This window comes from Ostrea edulis, chromosome 7, assembly GCF_947568905.1.
Source record: "Ostrea edulis chromosome 7, xbOstEdul1.1, whole genome shotgun sequence".
NCBI lineage: Eukaryota > Metazoa > Mollusca > Bivalvia > Ostreida > Ostreidae > Ostrea > Ostrea edulis.
This window is the reverse complement of record NC_079170.1, coordinates 37442539-37466377: the sequence shown is the minus strand read 5'-3', so window position 1 is coordinate 37466377 and position 23839 is coordinate 37442539. Positions and strand designations below refer to the sequence as shown.

Below are 23839 nucleotides of genomic sequence, written 5' to 3'. Positions count from 1 at the left end.
TGACAAAATTTATTCTTGTGACTGAATTCAGCTCAGCAGTAATCAAATAACGGATGCTACTTTATGGATATAAATGACTGGAAGTTGGGATTTTTTATTGTAAACAAATGCTTTTTTTAATTGTGTTATTGACATTTTGCCCCATAACATACTCGTCTACCACATTTTCTTTCTGGATATTCGTTTGTTATCTTTCATTAAGATTTTCTGCCATCTGGATAATATCTTAACCAATATAAAAACGCCAATAATTCAAATAGTCATTCTACCAATTCTAGAGCAGTTACCCTATCTCCTTCGTAAAGGTTGGTCAGCATGACGATCCTTGTGACGTCATTCTGCCAGATCATCGTCCAGAAATCCTCTAACGTCTTGTGATTAAAAGGACCTATGTGTGTTTAAAGGTTTAGTGATAGATTCTTAATCAATTTTGATGAAATAACCACAAATATGTGAGTTTTCTTAAAAATAGTTCTTATCCATCCAGTAGCATTAAGGGTTAAAGAATTCAATTGTTTGCATCAGTGACTTGTTTTTGAAAATGTAAATGTATTTTCTATAATAGTGGGTCTACCTTGTGCGGCTATGTACGCTCGCTCTTTGTTGAAACCCTGAAAATAAATCACTGAAACTTGACCTCGCTTGAAAGATATAACTTCCTTGTTTGTTTGATTGTTATGGTATTTAGCGCGTGGGAAATCCATTCAAGGAAATATAACAAGTGGCCTCTAGTGCTGCTGTAGGTATCAGCCAATCCGAAATCTAGGAATTATTCATTCATATTATATTAGAAATGATGTCTAGTGATTTTGTAAGTATTGTAATGACATACTTACATGTATGTAAGATGCATTGACAAAGTCATCGTTCTCATTTGCATATGTTCTCATCAATTTCACGCAATTATAATCATCTAAAAAGGATAATCAATAGAAATAATTTCTGATTGATGCAAGTACATATGTAAAGAAAGCTATTGTATATTACAGGAAGTTGAATAATTGTACATTACTGTATCAAAGAGGCAGAGAAAATACTTTGGAACAATCGGATATCAAACCTCAAACCTTTGTATGGCTAGTTAGGTTATCTAACCACTAAGCCACCAAGTCTGATGTTCATCCATCTGTCTGTTTATCTATATATCTAATTATCTATCTATTAATAAAAACATTCTTCAAATCGAAGAAATTAATGAAAATGGATTAAAAAAAATCTCAAAACTCTCATGCATGTCGTGAATGTTCTTTAAATGACATAACGAGTAAGTAAGAAGTACTTAACAAATTTCTTCCTTATAAACTGGAGACGTGAGAAGAAATGTCCATGAGATTTGAACAAGTCTTAACACTAAAATGGTGAATACTTAAGAAAACAATTTCAGTTCTGAAAATACATGAGGGCATGAACTGGGACGTTTTCCACCAGCATACTTCATGAAGCACGTTAGTGCTTCCTTTAAAGATTGCTTGCGAAAAACGTCGCAATTCATGCATGTTTATATATTTTAACTGATTCGATATGCAAGAGCTTGTTCTGGGTATAGTCAGTTTTTAAATCGAGGTAAGCTACTGACAAACAAGTTGATGGTACAGGGATTTCAACAGTCTCGATTGAAGTCAGCATTTCGCAAATTATATGGTCGTTATAACAATCTAGTTCGTCAATACAACCTCGCATTGGGTCAAATGCTGTCTGACGTGTTTCATACCGATTGTTAAGCCGTTCTTGGCACACTGATTTTGACTGCGGATAACCCCGATTACCTGATCAGGATATGGGGCTCACGGCGGATGTGACCGGTCAACAGGGGATGCTTACTCCTCCTAGGCACCTGATCCCACCTCTGGTGTGTCCAGGGGTCCGTGTTTGCCAAACTATCTATTTTGTATTGCTTGTAGGAGTTATGAGATTGATCACTGTTCGTTATCTTCACCTTACATACAAGATGTAATTTTCGAAAATCGAATTTATTTTTCAATAATCACAATAATGTTTTTCCCAGACAAAATGTAAAAAACGTCGCACAGGTCATTAAGTGTGTACTCACATGGATAAATTCCTTTGTATCGATTCCCCTTTCTACTGGAAGCCTTCAGAGCATTGGAATAGGACTCTAGTAGTCCAGTAGGAAGTTCCTATAATCAACCAGAAAGATGCAAATACATTAAATTCTGTATGAAGGAAAAAGATCAGAGTTTATTTCATTCATTTAATGATACAATATACATGTGCGACTTATTGAGTGGTGTACATGTTTTCATGAAGGGAAAATAGGTTTGTGTTTTTATCATTACCAGAAAATATACTATAAGTGCTTTGGTGACTTAATAAGTCCTTGATGAATACTTAGAGTACGAGATTCATGATAAAACTGAATGCAAACATCGAATTCTTTCTCCAGGATTCCGTTGCTTCTTTTTTCTGGTAATTCTCTGATGAACTGATCAATGGAGACCCTTTGTGACGTCAGATTACTGTACTCTACGGTGATGATTTCATCCTCAACATCGCCAACCTCGTTCTGGGGAATCTCCTCTAGTTCGTATTCGTTTCGTGATTCTACTCCATGTAATTCCACGGAAAAGACATTTTCCTCATTGATTTGCACTTTTGGTGTTTTCGTTCTTAAATGAACACAAATTGTAGGCAATTTACAAATTTTAAGACGTCAAGAAACAGTAATTCCGAATCAGTGTTATATGTACGGTATATTCCTACATATTGCTGAGATATATGTAAATGAACTCTAATCAACAAGTCACTAGCGAATCCATGTTCTCACGATTTTTCGTCTACTAATCATTTCGCGGTGTAAAATACCCCCGTAAAATAAGCAATCTACAGAAACGCACATATCGCCAGTAGAATTTACAACTTTAATTAATTTTGTAACCCATGCTCTTTATAGAGCCCACAGCTTGAGGAAATCATAGCAATCAATAATAAGGCTGTTTAAGAAAGGTGACGATAGCACATCTCATATAAAATCGCATACAAAAATAATAGATAGGGCAAACACGGACCCCTGAATATATCAGAGTCGGGATCGTGTGCCTAGAAATTATCCATAATCAAAATCAAGAACTGCAAATAAATCGGCATGAAACAGGTCAGACAACATTTCACCCAATAACAGTTTAACAAACTAGATCATCATATATATGTAAGACTCTTAAATGCGATAGTCGCTCCAATGTGCGATGATCAACCCAAAGTGCGAGGGTCTGAGCCAAAGTGCGATGGTTTGTTAACGTTACAGATGCCAAAGTTCGATGATCACACCAAAGGCCGAACGTGCGGGGTTCAGTAACGTTTGTAATGTCACCTCATTGTGACATCATTCTTAACGTCTTTCACAATAATACCGTATAAATGAAATGCCAGTTTCTTATTTTTTGGATGGATTTTGCACTGATATTTTTTTGGAACAACGCACGGTTGGTACAGTCGGTACCAAAACACTGTTTCGTTTATAAACCAATGACCTTACGCGTGTCACTCCCTCTCACTTTTGAGCATTAGTGTGTGCCGTCGGATTTTGCCAGTGTCACACCATCGCTCTATGGTACATTAGTCTCACACCATCGCTCTTTGGCGTGTCATACCATCGCACTTTGCCGCATGATTGTGGATCATCGCACTTTGGCGTGTCACACCATCGGGGTTTGGCGCAGACTATCGCACTTTGACGTGACAATCGCACTTTGGAGTGTCATCACACTTTGGAGTCTTACATATATAACGACCATATAATTTGCAAAATGCTGACTTGGATATCTATGGATTTTTCTATTATTGAACTTGTTCGGTGATATGTGAAACGGTTACCTTTTTTTAAAGCGGAAAGCCACAATAAAAACCAAAACCACAGCTATCACCACGAGAACAAACAGCACTATGATGGACTGAGTCTGGTCCCCTCTGTTGGAGCTGACCTCTAAAGAATTATGTTAATGTTTTACATATGTCCATAATACTCATACAACATATCAATTTAAAAAAAAATGTATATGTATAATACTGTTTGCTCATTTTTTATGAACACAAGATAATCATGTCAAAACTTCACTACACGCTGACAGAGTGATTTCAGGTTGATTACAAGATATTAGAATATACCTTGTATGTCGTCCATTTCCTTAGTAATAGGTGTGTCTTCATCTGCGATGGTGCTGTGTGTAGCCCTTTCTGTTTTCAAATCTTCAGATTACCGATTTTTATTAATGGTTTTTAAAATGCTTTATTTCAATAACTAGTTTTGTTTATACTAAATTGGTGTGGATTTAATGAAAGCCTGGAATAAAAAGTCTTATACGTCATGAAGATTTGCAATAACCACTTTCAAAATTGTTGATAGAATGCATGTTCTGTCTGATATATAGTAAAGTTCTTAGCATGATTCTTTTCATTATTCACTGATACAAATCGGAAATACATTCTTAAATAGAAATTTACTTTATATAGTTAAGCATATGTACAAAAGAAAATCAAAAAATCATACTCATAAATCATATAAAAGATACAAAAGCAAGTAAAGGACAAAAATCAAATATCTACTGTTGATCAGTTACTTCGCTTAAAAGCATATATCTTGATCAGATAAACGGAGCAACTCGTAGTCAAAATCAGCATATAAAGAACGGTATTATATGTGCTGAACACGTAAAGTTAACGAAAAGTAATCAATTACATAACTCTTATTCTAATGGGTCAGAACCTACCCTATGACTAGTAAGAATTAAGCATAAACATATTCAAATATCTTATACAATCTATTTATAATGTGTTTAGAAAACCAGAAGTGATAAAATAATTAGACATGTTACATGAGGAATATATCACCTGCATATGGTGTTTATATATCTCAACTAATTCGACATGTAAGAGCTTGATCTGTGTATAGTCAGTTTTTAAATCGGGGTAAGCTACTGACAAACAAGTTGATGGTACAGGGGTTTCAACAGTTTCGATTGAAGTCAGCATTTCGTAAATTATATGGTCGTTATAACGATCTAGTTCGTCAATACAACCTATCATTGGGTCATATGCTGTCTGGTGTGCTTCATACCGATTGTTAAGTCGTTCTTGGCACACTGATTTGGCTGAGGATAACTCCGTTTACCTTATCAGGATGTATGGATCACGGCTGGTGTGGCTGGTCGACAGGGGATGCTTACTCCTCCGTGGCACTTGATCCCACCTCTGGTGTGCCCAGGGGTACGTGTTTGCCTAACTATCTATTTTGTATTGCTTGTAGGAGTTATGAGATTGATCACTATTCGTTATCTTCACCTTTCATAAGGATAAGAAACCATTACCTTATAATAAGTATACACTATCGGTACCCAATGCTGGTTTAATATCGCGAGGAATTGATGCACAAAACTGTCACCAATAGGCTGTCAAGTTCACTCAAAGTAATGCTGATATTTAGCTTAATATCTTCTAACCGAGTGCCTAATACCACACGATTTACAATGTATCTATATTGAAATGAAGTTTCTGCGTCGAATCAAACGACAAAAAGCAAAGATAAAAAAATAATAATCAAGGCGCATTCATGATGAGCTACAATAACATTATCTTTGCATTTGATATGTTTAATATTAATATCATATTTTTGCCACAATAACCCCCATCTTATGAATAAAACCTTCAGTACACACTAACAGAATGATATTGGAGTAATTATAAAATATTAGAGGATACCTTGAATGACGTTCATTTCCTTAGTACTAGGTGTGTCTTCGTCAGAGGCGGTACTGTATGTAACCATTTCTGTTTTCCAATCTTCACATCTACCTGTTTTTTGGTCACACATCGAATTCAAACATACACCAGTGATATGACTACAGGGTATACACTCTGCTTTGCATTTAGTGCAGTTTGGTCCGTAGTGGTTTTCGGGACAAACTAAAAGTATAGTTGCATTACAGTAAGACAGGCAATGATTTGATACCTGTTTTAAATAGAATATCTCCTTTGATACATGCTCTTGAAATAGGGGTAACTGGAATTAGAATCATATCTCTGATAATCGAGATTATTTTACAGAGATAATGTTTGCTCCCATCATATCACAATAACTATCAAATATTTATTTTTCTTCTATGTGACTATTTTTATATTTATGTGACTCAAACTATTTTCTATGTTTGTCATGTTTAAAAGTAGTTTAAATTTCACAATACTTAGATCGATAAATATTATAGACTGGAAGATCAAAGATTCATTACTGACAAAGTATTAATGAATTATAGATATCCAAACATATTTACTTATGGGATACAAGTCAAACAGCCTCAATGGTCCAAAATCTGTTCTTGTCATGACAATTGTATCCCCTGTCATTTCTGTGGAACATTCCAAGGCCTTGTTGTTTTTCTTTAAGGAATTTGGTCCGGTAAAACTGAAATTCCGACACAGTGTGGGCGTGCTTGTTGTTAGGTTACCATCTGTAACGTGTACTTCATAATGTCCTGATATAGGAGAGAATATTTCAAATCAATGTGAAATAATACATGAGTGAGTACAGTTCATTCTTGGCACACTGATTTTGACCACGGATAACTCCGTTTACCTGGTCACGATATAGGGCTCACAGCGGGTGTGACCGGTCGACAGATGATGCTTACTCCTCCTAGACACCTAACCCCACCTCTGGTGTGTCCAGTGATCCGTGTTTTCCCAACTATTTATTTTGTATTGCTTACAGTCTCTCAAACGTTTTATTTGACCATTTCTACGTTCTCTCACCGTGCGTTCACCGTGCGTTCTCTGTGCCTTCATCATGCGCTCTCCGTTGACAAAGTGTCCACCGTGCGTTTACCGTTCACTTTCATTCGGAACACCAAAGTCAAAGGATCGATTTTCATAGCAAGGCAAAATGAAAAAAAAGGAACGTGTGCGTAAGACTAAAAGTAAACTTCCTTATTATTGTTTTTTCGGATTTCAAACATTTCGGTTGAGCATCACTGAATAGACATTATTTGTCGAAATGCGCATCTGGTGCTTCACAATTGGTACCGTATAAGTTTTACAATATTATCAGAAATTTAATTTATAAAGTACAAATATCGGGATTATCAACTGCGAAAATAGGAAAACTGCAGATCACTCATCAATATCAAAGAATAGAATAAATCATTGTTATTATCATTACAAAACACAAGTATAATTTGTTTCCAAAGTGGGAGAAGTTCTGAATGAGAGAAAAATGCAGGATAATTCAGTTATGAAGTTAACCCTTATACATGTACATGTAGCGAAGAACGAGCTACGAGCGCTGTTACGTGAACAAAAATGAGGCAGTTTCAGTTAATAGATACCACCCAAATTATCATTTTTATATTTGTCCCACTTGACAATAATTGTATGTAAAACTTATGCGGTACCAATTTTGATGCACCAGATGCGCATTTCGACAAATAATGTCTCTTCAGTGATGCTCAAACGAAATGTTTGAAATCCGAAATAACTATGAAGTTTTAGAGCTAAATATAGCCAAAAACAGCGTGCCAAAAAAGTGGAGCCAAATTCATCCGAGGATAAGAGCTATGCATGAGGGAGATAATCCTTAATTTTGAAATGAATTTCTAAATTTTATAACAGCAATTTAATATACATCCGTATTTTCAAGCTAGTAACGAAGTACTTAGCTACTGGGCTGTAGAGACCCTCGGGGACTAACAGTCCACCAGCAGAGGCCTCGACCCAGGGGTCATAATGTAAAACTTATACGGTGCCAATTTTGATGCTAAATATAGCCAAAACAGCGTGCCAAAAAAGTTTTACATCTAACCCAGATCCCTATTGGATTACAACATATTGAGAAAAGTTAGGTTCGTTCAATGAATGAAAGGTGAATATAACGAACAGTGATCAATCTCATAACTCCTATAAGCAATACAAAATATATAGTTTGGCAAACATGAAGTGCTGGATATAACAGAGGTGAGACCAGATTCCTAGGAGGAGCAATCATCCCCTGTTGACCAGTCACACCCGCCGTAAGCCCTATACATTTGATTCAAACATAACTTGTGAAAATGTGAAGTTCGTATGAAAATCATATCTTTATTACCTGATTACTTACAAAGAATTGAATACAACGAATAGTAATCAATTTCAAATATATTATCCATCACCAAGAATGGACAATAGGATAAATACACACCCCTTGAAATAACAAAGGTGGAAACAAGTGGAAAGGAGGATGTATAAGCATTACTTTTTTACCAGTCACATCCGCTGTGAATCTCTTTTTTGATCATGTATGCTTTTAATGACTTATCAAAATTTTACCTCCCCTGACTGATAAAAGTATCCATTTCATCGTATAGTTTTTATCCAGTTTCAGGAACCAGGAGGCCTGGACATTTTCATTTGAATGGTAATATGTGTCCATGTCGCCGTTTAAAGCTTTGGAATTCGTATAATTCAATACTATCGTTTGCCTCAAACGAGATATTCATAAACAAAGGCGGGGAGATAGTAAACCATAAATAGAAAAAAATCTTCATGAAATATAATTTTGAGAAAGATATTTAAAGGGAAGTAAATTAAATAAAATGAATGATGTATAAAGAGGATATGTTTGATGGAAATTAGGACTGCATCCCTCTGCATTTACCAATTGGTTTAACTTCAAAAAGTTTCAATGACCCCTTTCCTATTTGACGAATAGTTATTTTATTCGCCTTCCCGATGGCAGAATTAGGATATTCACATGTTGTCAATCGTTGAAGTGATCTTAGTTTACTTCCTTCAGGTCGACAGAAGTTCTTCAAAACTCTTTTATCCTCAGTATTTTCAACATACATTTCATAATCCACTTTTACAGTGTCTTTCAATCTTTAATTAAGCAATACTGGCAAATCAAAGGAAATATGAAATTGTTATTACCAGTACCAACGCTGACATAGATCCAACCAATTGTTAAAGTATTGTTCAGGTCAACAGACCACACTTCATTAACTCCATCAATGGTCAGCGAGAAGGTCTCCTTGTCGTCATCACAACCAAGACTGGCAATAAACGAACCATTGGTTGATGACTGCTGAACGTGTTGACACAAAAATAATGGTGATGTCCCTAGATAATTAGCAACGAATGGAAATTTGATTTCACGATAATTAGTATGATCAGATAATATGAGGTAAATGACCAAGACAGCAAAAGTTTAGAGATCTGATCTTAGATCGTGAACGTACGATTACGCTTACGATGATTTTGACTTCTACGATCATTTCACGAAACATGCCGTGGTCCTAGCTCTTACGATTGGGATTTACATCTGATTTGTTAGAGTTCTAAACTATATAAAGGTACATTTAAATTTAATTTTACTGTAGAAAAAAATATACAGTCATTATTTTCTCATGATTACGAATATATCCTTATCGTCTGCAGTAATCTATGAATACATTTCCATGTTGTCAATGAAAATATTGGAAATTTTGAATCCAATCACTTTTTTAACGTTCAGAAGATTCCTAGAATGTTAAAAGGATTGATAGGGAATTTGGTATTTTGTTTTTCATTTTTGTATCTTGGTTTTTTTTTTGTTGTTTTTTTTTGTTGTTGTTTTTTTGTTTTTTTTTTGTTTTTTGTTTTGGTTTTATTTTTGTTTGTTCGTTTGTTTGTTTTTATTTTCAAGAAACTTAAAATTGGAAAAATAATCATGTAAGAATATAAAAAGCTATTTTATAGAATTTTAGATACCGTGTATTAATGTGCTGAAGTGAATCAAGTTTCCATCAATAAGTGAATGATATTGAAAAGACAAAAACAAAACCGAATAAATAATGAAAAGATAATGATCTAGACATTAAAACAAAGAGCACACATGCATCGAAAATCGTGTCCTTCTTCAAACATCCTTTAAAGAATGTATACATACAAAATCGATATTGACTGAAAAATATCAACTCATCTTTAAGACAAACGGGATGATTTCAATATCTCCATCATCAACTTCTATGAAGCAATGTTCCATTATCACTTGCAAACAATGTTTATATATCTCAATATAATCCAATGGTCATTATAATGATCTAGTTTGTTCATATTACCTTTTATTGGGTCAAATGCTGTTTGACGTGTGTTAGACCGATTGTAAGGTCGTTCTTGGCACACTGATTTTGACTGAGGATTTCTGCGTTTGCCTGGTTGGGACATGAGGCACACAGCGGATGTGACCGATCGACAGGGGATGCTTAATTGGTCCCAACTCTGATATGTCCAAGGGCCCGTGTTTGCTCTTTATTTTGTATTCATTGTGGGATTTATGAGATCATTGTTGGTTGATTTCGCCTCTCATGCACTCGTTTGATTATTGTTTGTTGTAAAAATAAGCTATAACACCATTCATATATTTATATCAATCTCAAACAATTCACAGACTTAATTAATATCTGAAATTACTTGATTTTCCTCTTACATTTTTATCTTTTTTTTCTTTTAGGCATATATACATATATACTTTCAGCTTAACGTGATGATGTATAATGCAGATCATTTATTTACCCAGGTAGAATTCTTATGAATATTGTCGGAATAGTCCGATGGCGAACCATTTCTTTCTTGTGTATATAGTTTGTATTATAATCAATTGCTATCGACTTTCATAAAAATCTACAGAAACGTAGCACTTCGAATTTTACCCCCTCCCCCATTACCTAATTAAGATATTTTATCATATCTTCCTACAAAATTGTATTATTGAATCATTAGAATGTGCATGTGTTATGATCTTTGTTATTTACATTTAGATAGTGATAAAAGGCATACTGATCATGTGATCAATCTCGGATATAGATTAAATGTTACGGACTAGGTTAAGGGCTTCCATAGTATAATGCACTATGATTATGGGGTGATATTACACCTCGAATTCACAGGTATAATTAAACTCGCTACGGTAAAACACTAAAACGATAATACACACACACACACACACACACACACACACACACACACACACACACACACACACACACACACACACATATATATATATATATATATATATATATATATATATACTGAATGTGACTTAGCTACCGCAAATTCCCCTCAAAGTAATTTCATATGACGTCATTTATTGAATGAAAGGTGAAGATAACGAACAGTGTTCAATCCCATAACTTCTACAAGCAATACAAAAGCAAAATAGATCGTTGGGCAAACACAGACCCCTGGACGTACCTAGGTGGGATCAGGTGCCTAGGAGGAATATCACGTAACACTTTATTTTTTTTAAAGCAGCAAGAGACCCTACTTGTGAACAGAAGTTCAGATCATTTGGGTAACCAGCTGCATTTTTATTGATATACTCTGAAATATATAAAAATCCTTTACATGAAAAGTGCATACTGAAATTAAACATGCTAAAATTTAACAACGTATCAACAGTCATCGCCGAATTACCGGGGTTGTCCTCATTCCTATATATATATCATATCATTAATATGCAAGACAAAAATTGTTCCCTGCACTTTTTAAACGCATAAATACATCTAGAATATATTGCAGAAAAAAATCATGTTGCTTTTTCCCGAGTGTACGATGTGCCGTAATTTTTCAATTTGACATCATATGGTGCGAAGTGCACAGAGGTACATTTAAAACATCGCTGGGATATTTCTCGAATAACCTTAACTGAGCTACATATCGATGAAAAGTTTTAATTTCTGAACACATGTATCAAAATTAAAGTCTTCAATATTTCAAACAATGTTATTTATACATGCACATGAATGTTGATGCAATTACAGAACAATCCCCACCCACCGCCCACCACCGTTGACAACTGTTGTTGTTTTTATTATTTACAATATTCAATGTATTTCGAATTCGGGCTGTGACTGCACAATATTCCTGTGCTAAAGCAAGTTATTATAAATGTTTTCTTCCTCCACAGTGTTAACAAACTCAGTCAGGTAACCACAGCTATAAAATGGTATCGACCAGGGCTAGCATGGCGGCGATATTGCTCGTTTACGTGCATGTAGGGGCACTTACTACAGTCCTAGACCACTCGTAGAGTTACGATCAATATGTTCGTCGAACACAAGTCGTAACTTTTATAGTGAAACGGTTGTTTGATGTGCTACGTTCACGTTTACGATCTACAATTGCTTAGTGAAACGGCCGCCACAAATGAACCAGTCTTTACGACGAATCATCGCAATTGTCCATTAACACAATGTGTCGAGAAATGTGATTATCAAACGAAGGAAAAACAAGTGTTTCCATTCCAGTTATCAGGAAATCCTTGAAATATAAAGGTACAGATAACAAACAATGATCAATCTCATAACTCCTGTAAAGAATACAAAATAAAGAGTTCGGCAAACACGAACACTTGGATACGTGTATATCAGAGGTCGGGCCATGAGCATAGGAAGAGTAGACATCCCCTGTCGACCGGTCACACTTGCCGTGGGTCCCATATTCTGATCTGGTAATCGAATTAATCATTACTCAAATGTCTGTGCCAAGAACAGCCTAACAATCGGTATAGAATACGTTAGACTGCATTTGTTCCAATGATAAGTTGTATTGGCTAACTAGATCAACATAACGACCACAGAATTTGCGAAATGCTTACTTTAAACGAGATGTTGAAACTGTAACATCAACTTCTTGGTCTGAAGCCGGCCTCAATTTGAAATTTGATTGTACACATCACAAGTTCTTATGTATCGAATCAGTTAAAAAATATAAACACCATATACAGTTGATAATGGAATATTGGTACATAAATATGAGATTTGATGGTGGGGAAGCTGATATCACCCCGCTTGTCATAAAGTTGAGATGCTAGTTTGCCATTAATATTTATTTTCAATAAAATATTTCTGTGCGGTGGTGATCCGGGTTAGAATAGTTCCTGGGTGCTCCTTGCTTGTCGTAAGTAAATGACGAACTGGGGTAGTCCGTTGGATGCGACCGCAAAAGCTGAGGTACCGTGTCACAGCAGGTGTGGCACAATAAAGATATATTGCTGCTCAAAGGCCATAAGAGCTTAGCATAGGAGTAAATGTTGCAGCCCTTCACCGGCAAAGGTGACATCTCTATATGCGTGAAATATTCTCTAGAGGGACGTTAAATAATATATAATCGATGAATGAAAATGATTATTGTTGATCGATAAAACGTTGTTTATATCTAAATGTCGAGTTCAAGGCAACAAGAAGAAAACCAAAATATTCATGGCATAACTTATTAAGTGTTAATATCCATTACAACTAAATGTACAAAGTCTGGCAAGTGCACCATGAATCAATGCCCTGTTAAGATGGAAGCATTTCAATCTGTTTTCGTCGTTTTTATTCCTTTTTTTTCCTTACATTTTTAGCAAAGGAAATACAAGCAATATAGTAATTTTAGCACAGAGTTAACGCAAGAAAGATATAAAACATACGAAGAGCAGGTCCACTATTAGATATACTATCTATTATCTCAATATGTGAAAAAGAATATAGAAATATTTTTTATGGAAAACCTAGCTGGAAGCCCTTTTATTCTATCCTATTGAATCAGATATTACATGGATAGGTTATTTCATATTCAAAAGATAAATAAATTTGCTTGCTTTTAAAGAAAATGATCTGATTATAATGCAATTTGTTTCGCAAAGTTCGCAAGTTTTCAATCCTTCTCTCCTTATCTGTAATCATTTGAGCCCGATTACTACAGTATTCATACATCCCTTTGTATTGGAAAGTTAATGAATTTATGTAAAGATGATTACTTACCTACTAATTCCGAGAGCAATGTTACATAGAAATATATAATCCGTAAATGATAGAGCTCAACAGTCGTCATGATACTCACACACAATGATAATATAAAATATTCCATCCTCATGGAAGTAGACCTTTGGTACGCCCAATCATGAGGGACGATTTCCCCTGGGTTTATAGTGCGGCTTTGGTAAGTGCTAATAAAACTTCCGTCCTCCCCAAAATTCCTTTCCTGATATAAATCCACGTTACTCTCAGTTTCCTGTTCTAATTCACCATGAATAGTTGAAGATAAGGAGTTGTGATCATTCCTAAAACGAATATAAAATTAAGATTATTGCAAAAAGGACGATAGCAATATCATAGATGTTTGGCATTTAATCTTACTTATATACCAACTATTCTTTCAAAAGATGAAATTATTCATAACCGTGCTTCAGTTTAGGCACCTTTGGTATCCCAGTCGGTGGGTCGAATGAATACGAGTTACCGTACCTATACTGGATTCCTAAAATACACATAAACCGAATTACAAACAAAGACACATGGCTGGATCCAGTGAGTGCTTTACCAAACCCCATCTTCACTCCTCACGAAACTATTAACAGCTCTGATGGAGAAAGTTAACACTTGCTGTGCGACTAAATATGCCAGAAGTGGTGTTAATCAAATGTGGATTCTAAAAACTAAAAAAAGTTCTATAGAACTTTTGATTAACTTGAAATCGCAAAACTTTTCTCAGATCAACAACATTAAAACCCATGCCATTTCAACACTTTACACAACCATTCCTCGCTATAACTTAAAAACTAGACTTTGAAATCATAGACAGTTGCTTCGTCAACAAACATGGAAAACGGAAACATTCATATCTAGTGATCAGTCCTCCAAAACATTACTTTGTTAAATACATCTCTGATCTTACGCACAAGTTGAAATAAAAAATATGCTACAGTTCCTCATTGACAATATCTTGATGGTCTTTGGTGATCAGGTCTTCCAACAATTTATTGGAATTTCCATGGCCACGAATTGTGCTCCTTTGTTAGTTGACCTGTTTTTATATTCATATGTAGCAGAATTGTTCAGAAACTTCTACGTGAGAAGAAATAACATTTGGCTGTAACCTTCAATTTGACATTTAAATATATCGACGACGTTTCATCTATTAACAATACTAATTGTCTTCCATATGTCGATTCAATATATCCATGCGAGGTCGAAATAGAGACACAACTTGTACCATGACCACGTCAAACCTAAGACATAACATATGTAGTAGTTATCCCTTTGTCAAAAGTTCGGCATTAAGATGTGAGAATCACAAGTCTTTCGGATATGACTTTAAAAACTGACATTTTGTGTCGTGGAAGGCATTGGTACCTTAACAATTCCTAATTCCTACGGTTGTGAGTCATTTCAATTCCACGATTCCTTGGTGCTTATATCTTCATTAAAATCTAACATAAAAGAATTGAGCACAAAACATCACTCACAAAGAGTTATGCAACAGTCCTTAAGCTGTTATATAATTGTTAGAATATATACCATGTAATCAATGCACACTGTACATTTTTGCCAGAGAGATAACTGAAAATGGACAATTTCTTTATCTTTACTTCTTTTGATTATCTAAGTTTATAATACAATGTCGTGCTTTCGTACTGGCCAAAATCCAAGAAATGAAAATGAAGCCGTCATATTTACCTGCACATGCTTTTGAGGTGAATTTGATATTTCTAATATCGGACCAAAATAATTAGGGAATTTCAATCTCGATACGATTGATATTTTGTGGTCACTCAATGCAATCTCTCTACTCGGACATTCTTGCAATACTTGCAAGGAAAGGATGACTTGGCTAACTGCCTCTATCACAACAGTTGTTTATTTCTGCAGTGGATTTAACAGATTTGCTGTGGAAGAGAAACTGAAATACGTTTCCATACGATATGAGATTGATCACTATGGGTTATATTCACATTTTCCATACACGAAGATGACATAACGTATCATAACGGAATTGATATACGGAAAACAGACTATGCTTTAGCATGAATTTCCCTTCATTTGTTTTGAACTTGACCATAGTTGTCTCTTAATGTAGTTACCTACATCACTGCAAAAATTCTGAGGTTTGAATTCTTCTTTTTGATTTAATTCTTCAATTCGAATGAAGACCTTGATGATTGATATTTTGACAAATGGCAACGAAAACATAGATATACGAACACAATAATGCTTCTTGTTTATCTACAGCCCCATAATCATTTTGCTTTCCCATTTTTCTTTTTATAGAAGTGGTAATGAATTATTGCAACACACGTCTGCGAATTTGACGATGGAGAATTTCAAGTCATCCAGTTTTTCAAAACGTTGAGCTGTTGGTATGCGGTTAAAGTCTATGTAAGTTCAACGAATAGTGAAGATAGCGAACAGTGATCAATCTCATAATTCATAAGGAATAAAAATTAAACACATGTACTTAATTTCTTAAACATGTATTGTAACAAATTTTATTTTGGTGAATATATGAAACATTTGGGGTTTTTTTTAATTATTATTTTAATGTCAAATTTGCATATCAAACAAATTAATGAGAAATATATAAGATGACATCAATGTAGCAGATGGACCATTAACATCAACATAGATTAGTCAGTGGGTAAATTGACAGTTTACGGGTCCTGGGTTGGATTCTAAGTCCTGCCATGTATTTTTGAATTCCTCTAGCCGTCCTTTCATACAACCATAGGAATGGAAGATGAGCATTTCTCGGTTTCACAAAAGATTTATTAGGCCATTACGGCATTGTACCCAAAGACCTAAAGAATAATATTATCATGTTGATTTAAACAACTGTCATTAGACTGAAATTAAATTTCATAAGACTTGAAAAAAAAAACCATATGTAACATAATTATTAGCTAAGTAAACTGTAAAAATGAGATAATACTGATTTTATTGTATATTTATCTGGGAAGATATCATCAAGTACCAGCTACGATTCCTAATTTTAATCAATTATAACCAAAACGTCCATATTAAGAAAACGATTGCAAATGACCCCATGTCAACTTGATCATTTCTTCATTACCTATACCCCTTGTAATGAGCTTGGTCCTTCTTTCCAAAACATAAATAAAATACTCTTTAACCAAGAATGGTAAGTTTCATTTTAGAACATGAAAAGCGTTTCTCAATAAAAGATAATTATTGTGACATTTCAGGTACGATTCATTTGCATTCAATTTTGTTTCCATAAAACATCCCGGGGTATATTCTCAGGTTTGTTTTAGTCTAGAGTTAACATATGCAAGGAATTTTTATATTATCATAAACGTGTAATAATGTGTTAACAAGAAGTCTTACGAGAACCAAATGAAAGGTGAAGATAACGAACAGTGATCAATCGCATAACTCCTATAAGCAATAAAAAATAGATAGTTGGGCAAACACGGACCCCTGGACACACCAGAGGTGGGATCAAGTGCTTAAGAGGAGTAAACATCTCCATATATTGATAGTTCCTGGTTGTGGTCAGTAAAAATGTAAAATCAGATGATATGTAAATAATTAGATACGTGTGTTATTAGGGAAATACATGATATAGAGCAATTGTTATTGAATTCAATTTTTGGTGACAAAATTACAGCTAATGCCCCTCTAAAATTATTTTGGAAAACATGCAAGAATTCTTTATATCGAGGAGATAAAAATAATTTCAGAGAAACATAGTGTATGTCCTTATATTGTTAAAATTTCTATTCGCCCAAAAGGTCAAGAGATGCTAGACGGACAGGTACAGCACATGCAAAATAGACAAACTTTGATCATAAAAATTCATAGATTGTGTTCTTAAGTCTTTGTCTAAAGTTTTAATCATCAATGCATTAAGAAAATCATTACATGTACCATAACTGATTTTTATTTTGAAAAATATAAGTACAGAAATGAATATGTGTACAAACAGTGGATATTCTTACATCATAATATATGCACTGTACATACTGCATCCCAATACTAACTTTGAGACATCATGGAAAAACTTTCCGAAGCAGACATGAAGAAATATGCATCTAAATAAAGGAATGCTGCTATATGTTGGCAATTTATTTCCTGACAACCTTTATGACCTTTTGAGAAATACAATACTTGGATATATAGTGCATGTATATCACACCTAATATCCCCTTTAAATATATTGTAAGAGGTAAACGAAAGGTAATTTCTACACAAACAACTTAGCATACTTGTCAGTTCATGCCGTCTTCTTTTTGAACAAGTACATCAATTTGATGAACTTTCCATTTGAATTTGTAAACAACACTGAATAACGGTGCACTTGATCGACATACCGTAGGCAGGCATATATGTACGTTGAAATTCGATGCTTTCTCACAGGGTTCTGTGTTCTTTTTCGTCATTTTAGGTGATGATGCAGCGTTAGCGCAGGGGATTCAAAGTAGATGAGTAAATTACCTTTTTTGCTTCAAAGTGAAAATAATCACTGCGCACGCTTAGGTGCAATCGTACATTTAACAATTCGTAAGTTACCTTTGTGGTTACGAAAGGTTTTGTGAATGCATGTGTATCATTTAACGAATAAGTAACTCTAATCTTAAGTCAGACGTAAGTCCTACGTTTACGTTAACGTCTACGAACTTTAGTAAATATGGGTCCTGTTGTCTACCTGGAGTAAGCATCCCTTGTCTACCGGTCACACCCGACGTGAACCCTGTGTCTTGATCAGGGAAACGAAGTACTACGTAGTCAAAATCAGTGGGTCATGAAAGACTTACCAATCGGTATGAATCACATCAAACACCATTTGACCCAATGATAGATTGTATTGGCAAACTAAACCATATAAGTGCTGACGTTGAACGTCACTGCTAAAATTCCTGCACCAGCAACTTGTTTGTCAGTAGCCTGCCTCTAATCAAAATAAAATGATCATACGCAGAGCAAGCTCTTGTGTATTGAATCAGTTGAGAGATATAAACACCATATGCAGGTGACAATGGGATATTGCTCCATAAATATAGGACGTTGAAGATGGAGAAGCTATAATCTTCCCGTTTTCATAAAATTGAGTTGTTAATTTGGTGTTAATATTCATTTTCAATAAAATATCAAGGTACAAAGCAGATGTGAAGGACTCTGTGATTTCTTATATCTCGAGTTCATACTAGCTTGAAAATACGGATGTATATTTAATTGCTGTTATAAAATTTAGAAATTCATTTCAAAATTAAGGATTATCTCCCTCATGCATAGCTTTTATCCTTGGACGAATTTGGCTCCACGTTTTTGGCACGCTGTTTTTGGCTATATTTAGCTCTAAAACTTCATAGTTATTTCGGATTTCAAACATTTCGGTTGAGCATCACTGAAGAGACATTATTTGTCGAAATGAGCATCTGGTGCATCAAAATTGGTACCGTATAAGTTTTACATTATGACCCCTGGGTCGAGGCCTCTGCTGGTGGACTGTTAGTCCCCGAGGGTCTCTACAGCCCAGTAGCTAAGTACTTCGTTACTAGCTTGAAAATACGGATGTATATTTAATTGCTGTGATAAAATTTAGAAATTCATTTCAAAATTAAGGATTATCTCCCTCATGCATAGCTCTTATCCTTGGACGAATTTGGCTCCACTTTTTTGGCACGCTGTTTTTGGCTATATTTAGCTCTAAAACTGAGACATTATTTGTCGAAATGCGCATCTGGTGCATCAAAATTGGTACCGTACAAGTTGTACATGTGGAACCGTCATATGTATGGAAATGATAATTGTTTTATTTGTCATGAAAATATACCATATATTCCTACAGTAAAAAATACTATAAAATGTATTTGCCGTCAGCAGATTTTTTATATTTTGTATACAATAGATTGGTTAACAATAAGAAAAAGAACTTTTTAAATTTTATTCACCACTATGGCTGAAAGAGTATTCTAAAGCCTTAGAATATTTGTTTATTTTTCAAAATGTAGCAATGTGTCAATTTCATGACCTTTTTGCACTTAAACAGGATGGATGTCAGCCATGTTGACTGTAATTGCAAGACGTACTTATCTGATTTTTTTAACTTGCAAAATAGAATATATCAACAGTTATTTAAGATTTCATTTCATTTATCCCCAAAGTTTGACAAAAAACCAGTAGAATTTGACTTACAATCTTGTTACAGAAGATCTATTTTTAGAAACAGGTCTACACCTTGTACCAGTAGAATGATCGGGATAAAAAAAATATTCAGAATTATCATTTTACTGTTTATCGCTGCACTACTAGATATAATATTTATTGAAAAAAGACAAAACACAAACCATCATCATTCTGTTTCTAATTATAAGGTATGATAAGTGTTTTAAATGCTGGCAAATAAGGTTTGATGGCCAATATTGATTTTATTTGCAATTTCAGTTCAGATATGGGATATGATTATTCAGAGAACTGCAGATTTTATGAAGCTGTTTTTGACAGAAGATTTGATTTTCTCCATGTGTGTTACCATACACCATTATGCTGAGATGGTCATATCTAGGGGGGAGAATTGTCATATGCTTCCCAAGGAAGTTCGCAGCCTCTCACTGAAGAGGAACTATACAGGTATTAATAGTTTTAAAGTACCGATATTGTAAAATTAATTTTTAGTTTAAAAGGAATAATAGAATGCATGTTAATAAGATTACCTTTACCAAAATTAATTTGGCTGTGCATCTAACACATTTATTAAATGTGTATATCAATTACCCCTGATCAAATTTTACACGTAATTAAACGCATAATTCTCAGAAGCCTTGATTATACAACACATTTACAGAACCAAATGAGTATTCAAAAGCTCTGAGAATACATCAGTGTTTGTGGCAAAGTGCATGTATACAGATTTTTTTCTTCAGATTGTTGGGCATTATCTTATACGTTCCAGTCGATAGACAAATATTGGTCAACGTATGCCCCTATGGGAACAACCCAGTATCAAGAATTATGTCTAGAAATAGATTTTAAGAGGCTGATTATAAGAAAAAAAATTGTTAGATATAATGCAGGTACATTTAAACAGTGATTGAAAGTAAGTACTCGAACATTCGTATACAATGAACTTTGGGAGGAAAAACGGGCATTACTTTCTCATAACATCGACAGTAGATGCTTACTCCTCATAGGCACCTGATCCCACCATTGGTGTGTCCAGGTGTCCGTGTTTGCCCAGCTATCTATTTTGTATTGCTTGTAGGAATTATGAGATTGATTACTGTTCGTTATCTTCACCTTTCATTTGATATCATAATGGTGTTGTTGCTTAGCAACCAAATGTATCTGAATATAAAAAATAGATTATTTTAGATTTTAACAGTAAATATTTTTGTTTTAATGTTGCAATATTTACACTATTTTGTGGAACATAATGGCAAATCGACATATTATAACATGATGGATATATATATATATATAAAGTACGAAATTTCCATTTTATGATCTTTTACCTCAATTGTCTTCATTATATGTTTTGCTAAAACCCCTTTAAAATGATTGAAATCTAGTCAAAAAATGTAATTATGTTTAAATTGTGTCGAATTGATGTAGAAAGACAAATTATAGTCAAAATTATACTATGAGTGTTGTTACTTAGCAACCAAAAAGATTTGTTTACCAATAAAATTCATTAAATTGACAGTGATGTTTTTTTTAGTGTTTTAAAAGAAACATGAGCTGATACATTTAGAACTTCCTATTTTTGACTCGATACTAGTGAGAGGGGTCGTAATATATATATTCCAAAGAAAAAATATTTTAAAAATGTACACTTAAATGACCTTTGACCCCGTATAACTCTTTGGGGTCATGGGATAACATGATAAGTTTTATAAAAAGTAATGTTCCCTGTCCAATTCGTAACAAAATTATATGTGACATGCCTACCTAAATTCGTGATACATGATTCTGCGTATAGTCAGTTTTTAAATCAAGGTAAGCTACTGACAAACAAGTTGATGATACAGGGATTTCAACAGTCTCGATTGAAATCAGCATTTTGGAAATTCTATGGTCGTTATAATGATCTAGTTTGTCAATAGAACCGATCAATAGGTCCAATGCTGTCTGACGTGTTTCATACCGATTGTTAAGCCGTTCTTGGCACGCTGATTTTGACTGCGGATAACTCCGTTTACCTGGTCAGGATATATGGCTTACGGCGGGTGTGACCGGTCAACGGGGGATGCTTACTCCTCCTAGGCACTTGATCACACCTCTTGTGTGTCCAGGGGTCCATGTTTGCCCAACTATTTATTTTGTATTGATTGGAGGAGTTATGAGATTGATCACTGTTCGTTATCTTCACCTTGCATGCAGATTTATTTCGATTTAAAAATATTGTCATTTAGTCTTTAAAAACCTCTAAAATGTGCCGGTAGAAAAAGGTCTTACGATAGTCAGTTGGAATTCCTCTGGTCACAAATTGTTCTTCTCTTGTTAGCTGACCAATTATTACACTCCTATGAATTATAATTTATTCAAAATGTTCTATATGAAAAGAAGCAATTTAGATATATCGACGACGTATTATCCATAAAAAATGATAATTTTCAAAAGTTGATTCAATATATCCCAGTGACTTCGAAATAAAAGACACAAAAGAGTCGTCCACTTCTGCTTTATACTTAGATATTTTATTGAAAGTAGATATTAACAGCGAACCAACCACTCAACTTGATGATTCCAGGTTCTCCATCGTCAACTTCCATATTTATGTTGCAATATTCCATTATCACCTGCATACTCTGTTTACATCTCTCAACTGGTTCGATAAGCCAGAACTTGTTCTGCGTATGTCCAGTTTTTAAATTGAGGCAGACTATTGACAAACAAGTTAGTGGTACAGGGGTTCAACAGTCTCCTTTAAAGTCAGCATTTCGAAAATTCTATGGTCGTTATAACGATCTAGTTTGCCAATACAACCTATCAGCGGATCAAATGTTGTCTGACATGTTTCATACTGATAGTTAGGCCGTTCTTGGCACACTGATTTTGACTAAGGGTAACTATGTTTACCTGATCAAGATATAGGGCTCACGACGGATGTGATCGGTTGACAAGGGATGCTTTCTCCCCCAAACACCTGTTCCTACCTCTTGTGTGTCCAGAGGACCATGTTTGCCCAACTCCCTATTTCATATTGCTTGTAGGATTTATGATATTGATCACTATTCGTCATCCTCACCTTTCATCTATTAGGAATATCGTTTTCATTCATATATCGATTCGATACTATGAAACCGGAAAAAAAAGACATTACAGAAACCCCACTTCTACGTCGCTCTGATATAGTTTATCAAAAAGAGATATCAACGTTAAACTAACAACTCAACTTTATGAGAAACGGGATGATTTCAGCTTCTTCATCCTTAACTTGCCATATCTTTACATCAATATTTCATTATTACAGCATATGGTGTTTATACCACGCAACTGATTGGATACGCAAGAGCTTGTTCTGAGTATGATAAGTTTTCAAATCGGACAGGCTACTGACAAACAGGTTGATGTTAATGGGGTTTCAACAGTCTCGTTTAAAGTCAGCATTTCACAAAGTCTGTGGTCGTTATAATGATCTAGTTTGCCAACGCAACCTACCATTGAGTCAGGTGCTGTCTGACGTGTTTTATACCGATATATAGGCCATTCTTGGTACACTGATCTTCACTACGCATTACTCCGTTTACGTGATCAAGATGTAAGGCTCACGGTGGGTGTGACCAGCGGACAGGTGATACTTACTCCTCATAACGACCTGATCCGACCTTTGGTATACCAAGAAGTCCCTGCTTCCCAATTATCTATTTTGCATTCCGTATAGGAGTTCTGAGATTGAAGACCGTTTGTTATCTTCACCTTTCTTACAAAGGAATCCTTTTCGTTGTGTTCTGAATTAGACAGCTGTGCATAAAAATCAGATCTACATTCAAATTAACAAGGTATTTTGATTCAGTTGAATTCCAACGACCTATTCAAATACCATGGGTACGTCGTAAGAATTTTAAAAAATCTAGTGAATCGCTGTTTCTCCTGTC

At 34.7% G+C, this 23839-nt stretch overlaps 1 protein-coding gene across 1 annotated transcript; it reads right to left on the bottom strand.

Annotated features, from left to right (window-relative positions):
• Positions 1-797: 797 nt before the first annotated feature.
• On the bottom strand, positions 798-5837 carry LOC130048084 (receptor-type tyrosine-protein phosphatase alpha-like). Its single transcript, XM_056144236.1, has 6 exons — positions 5713-5837; positions 4123-4203; positions 3832-3940; positions 2387-2627; positions 2051-2138; positions 798-913 (listed from the first exon to the last, which is right to left on the bottom strand). The coding sequence occupies exons 1-6, from the start codon at positions 5822-5824 to the stop codon at positions 801-803; spliced, it is 744 nt and encodes a 247-aa protein (XP_056000211.1). The 5' UTR covers positions 5825-5837; the 3' UTR covers positions 798-800.
• Between the last annotated feature and the right edge of the window lie 18002 nt (positions 5838-23839).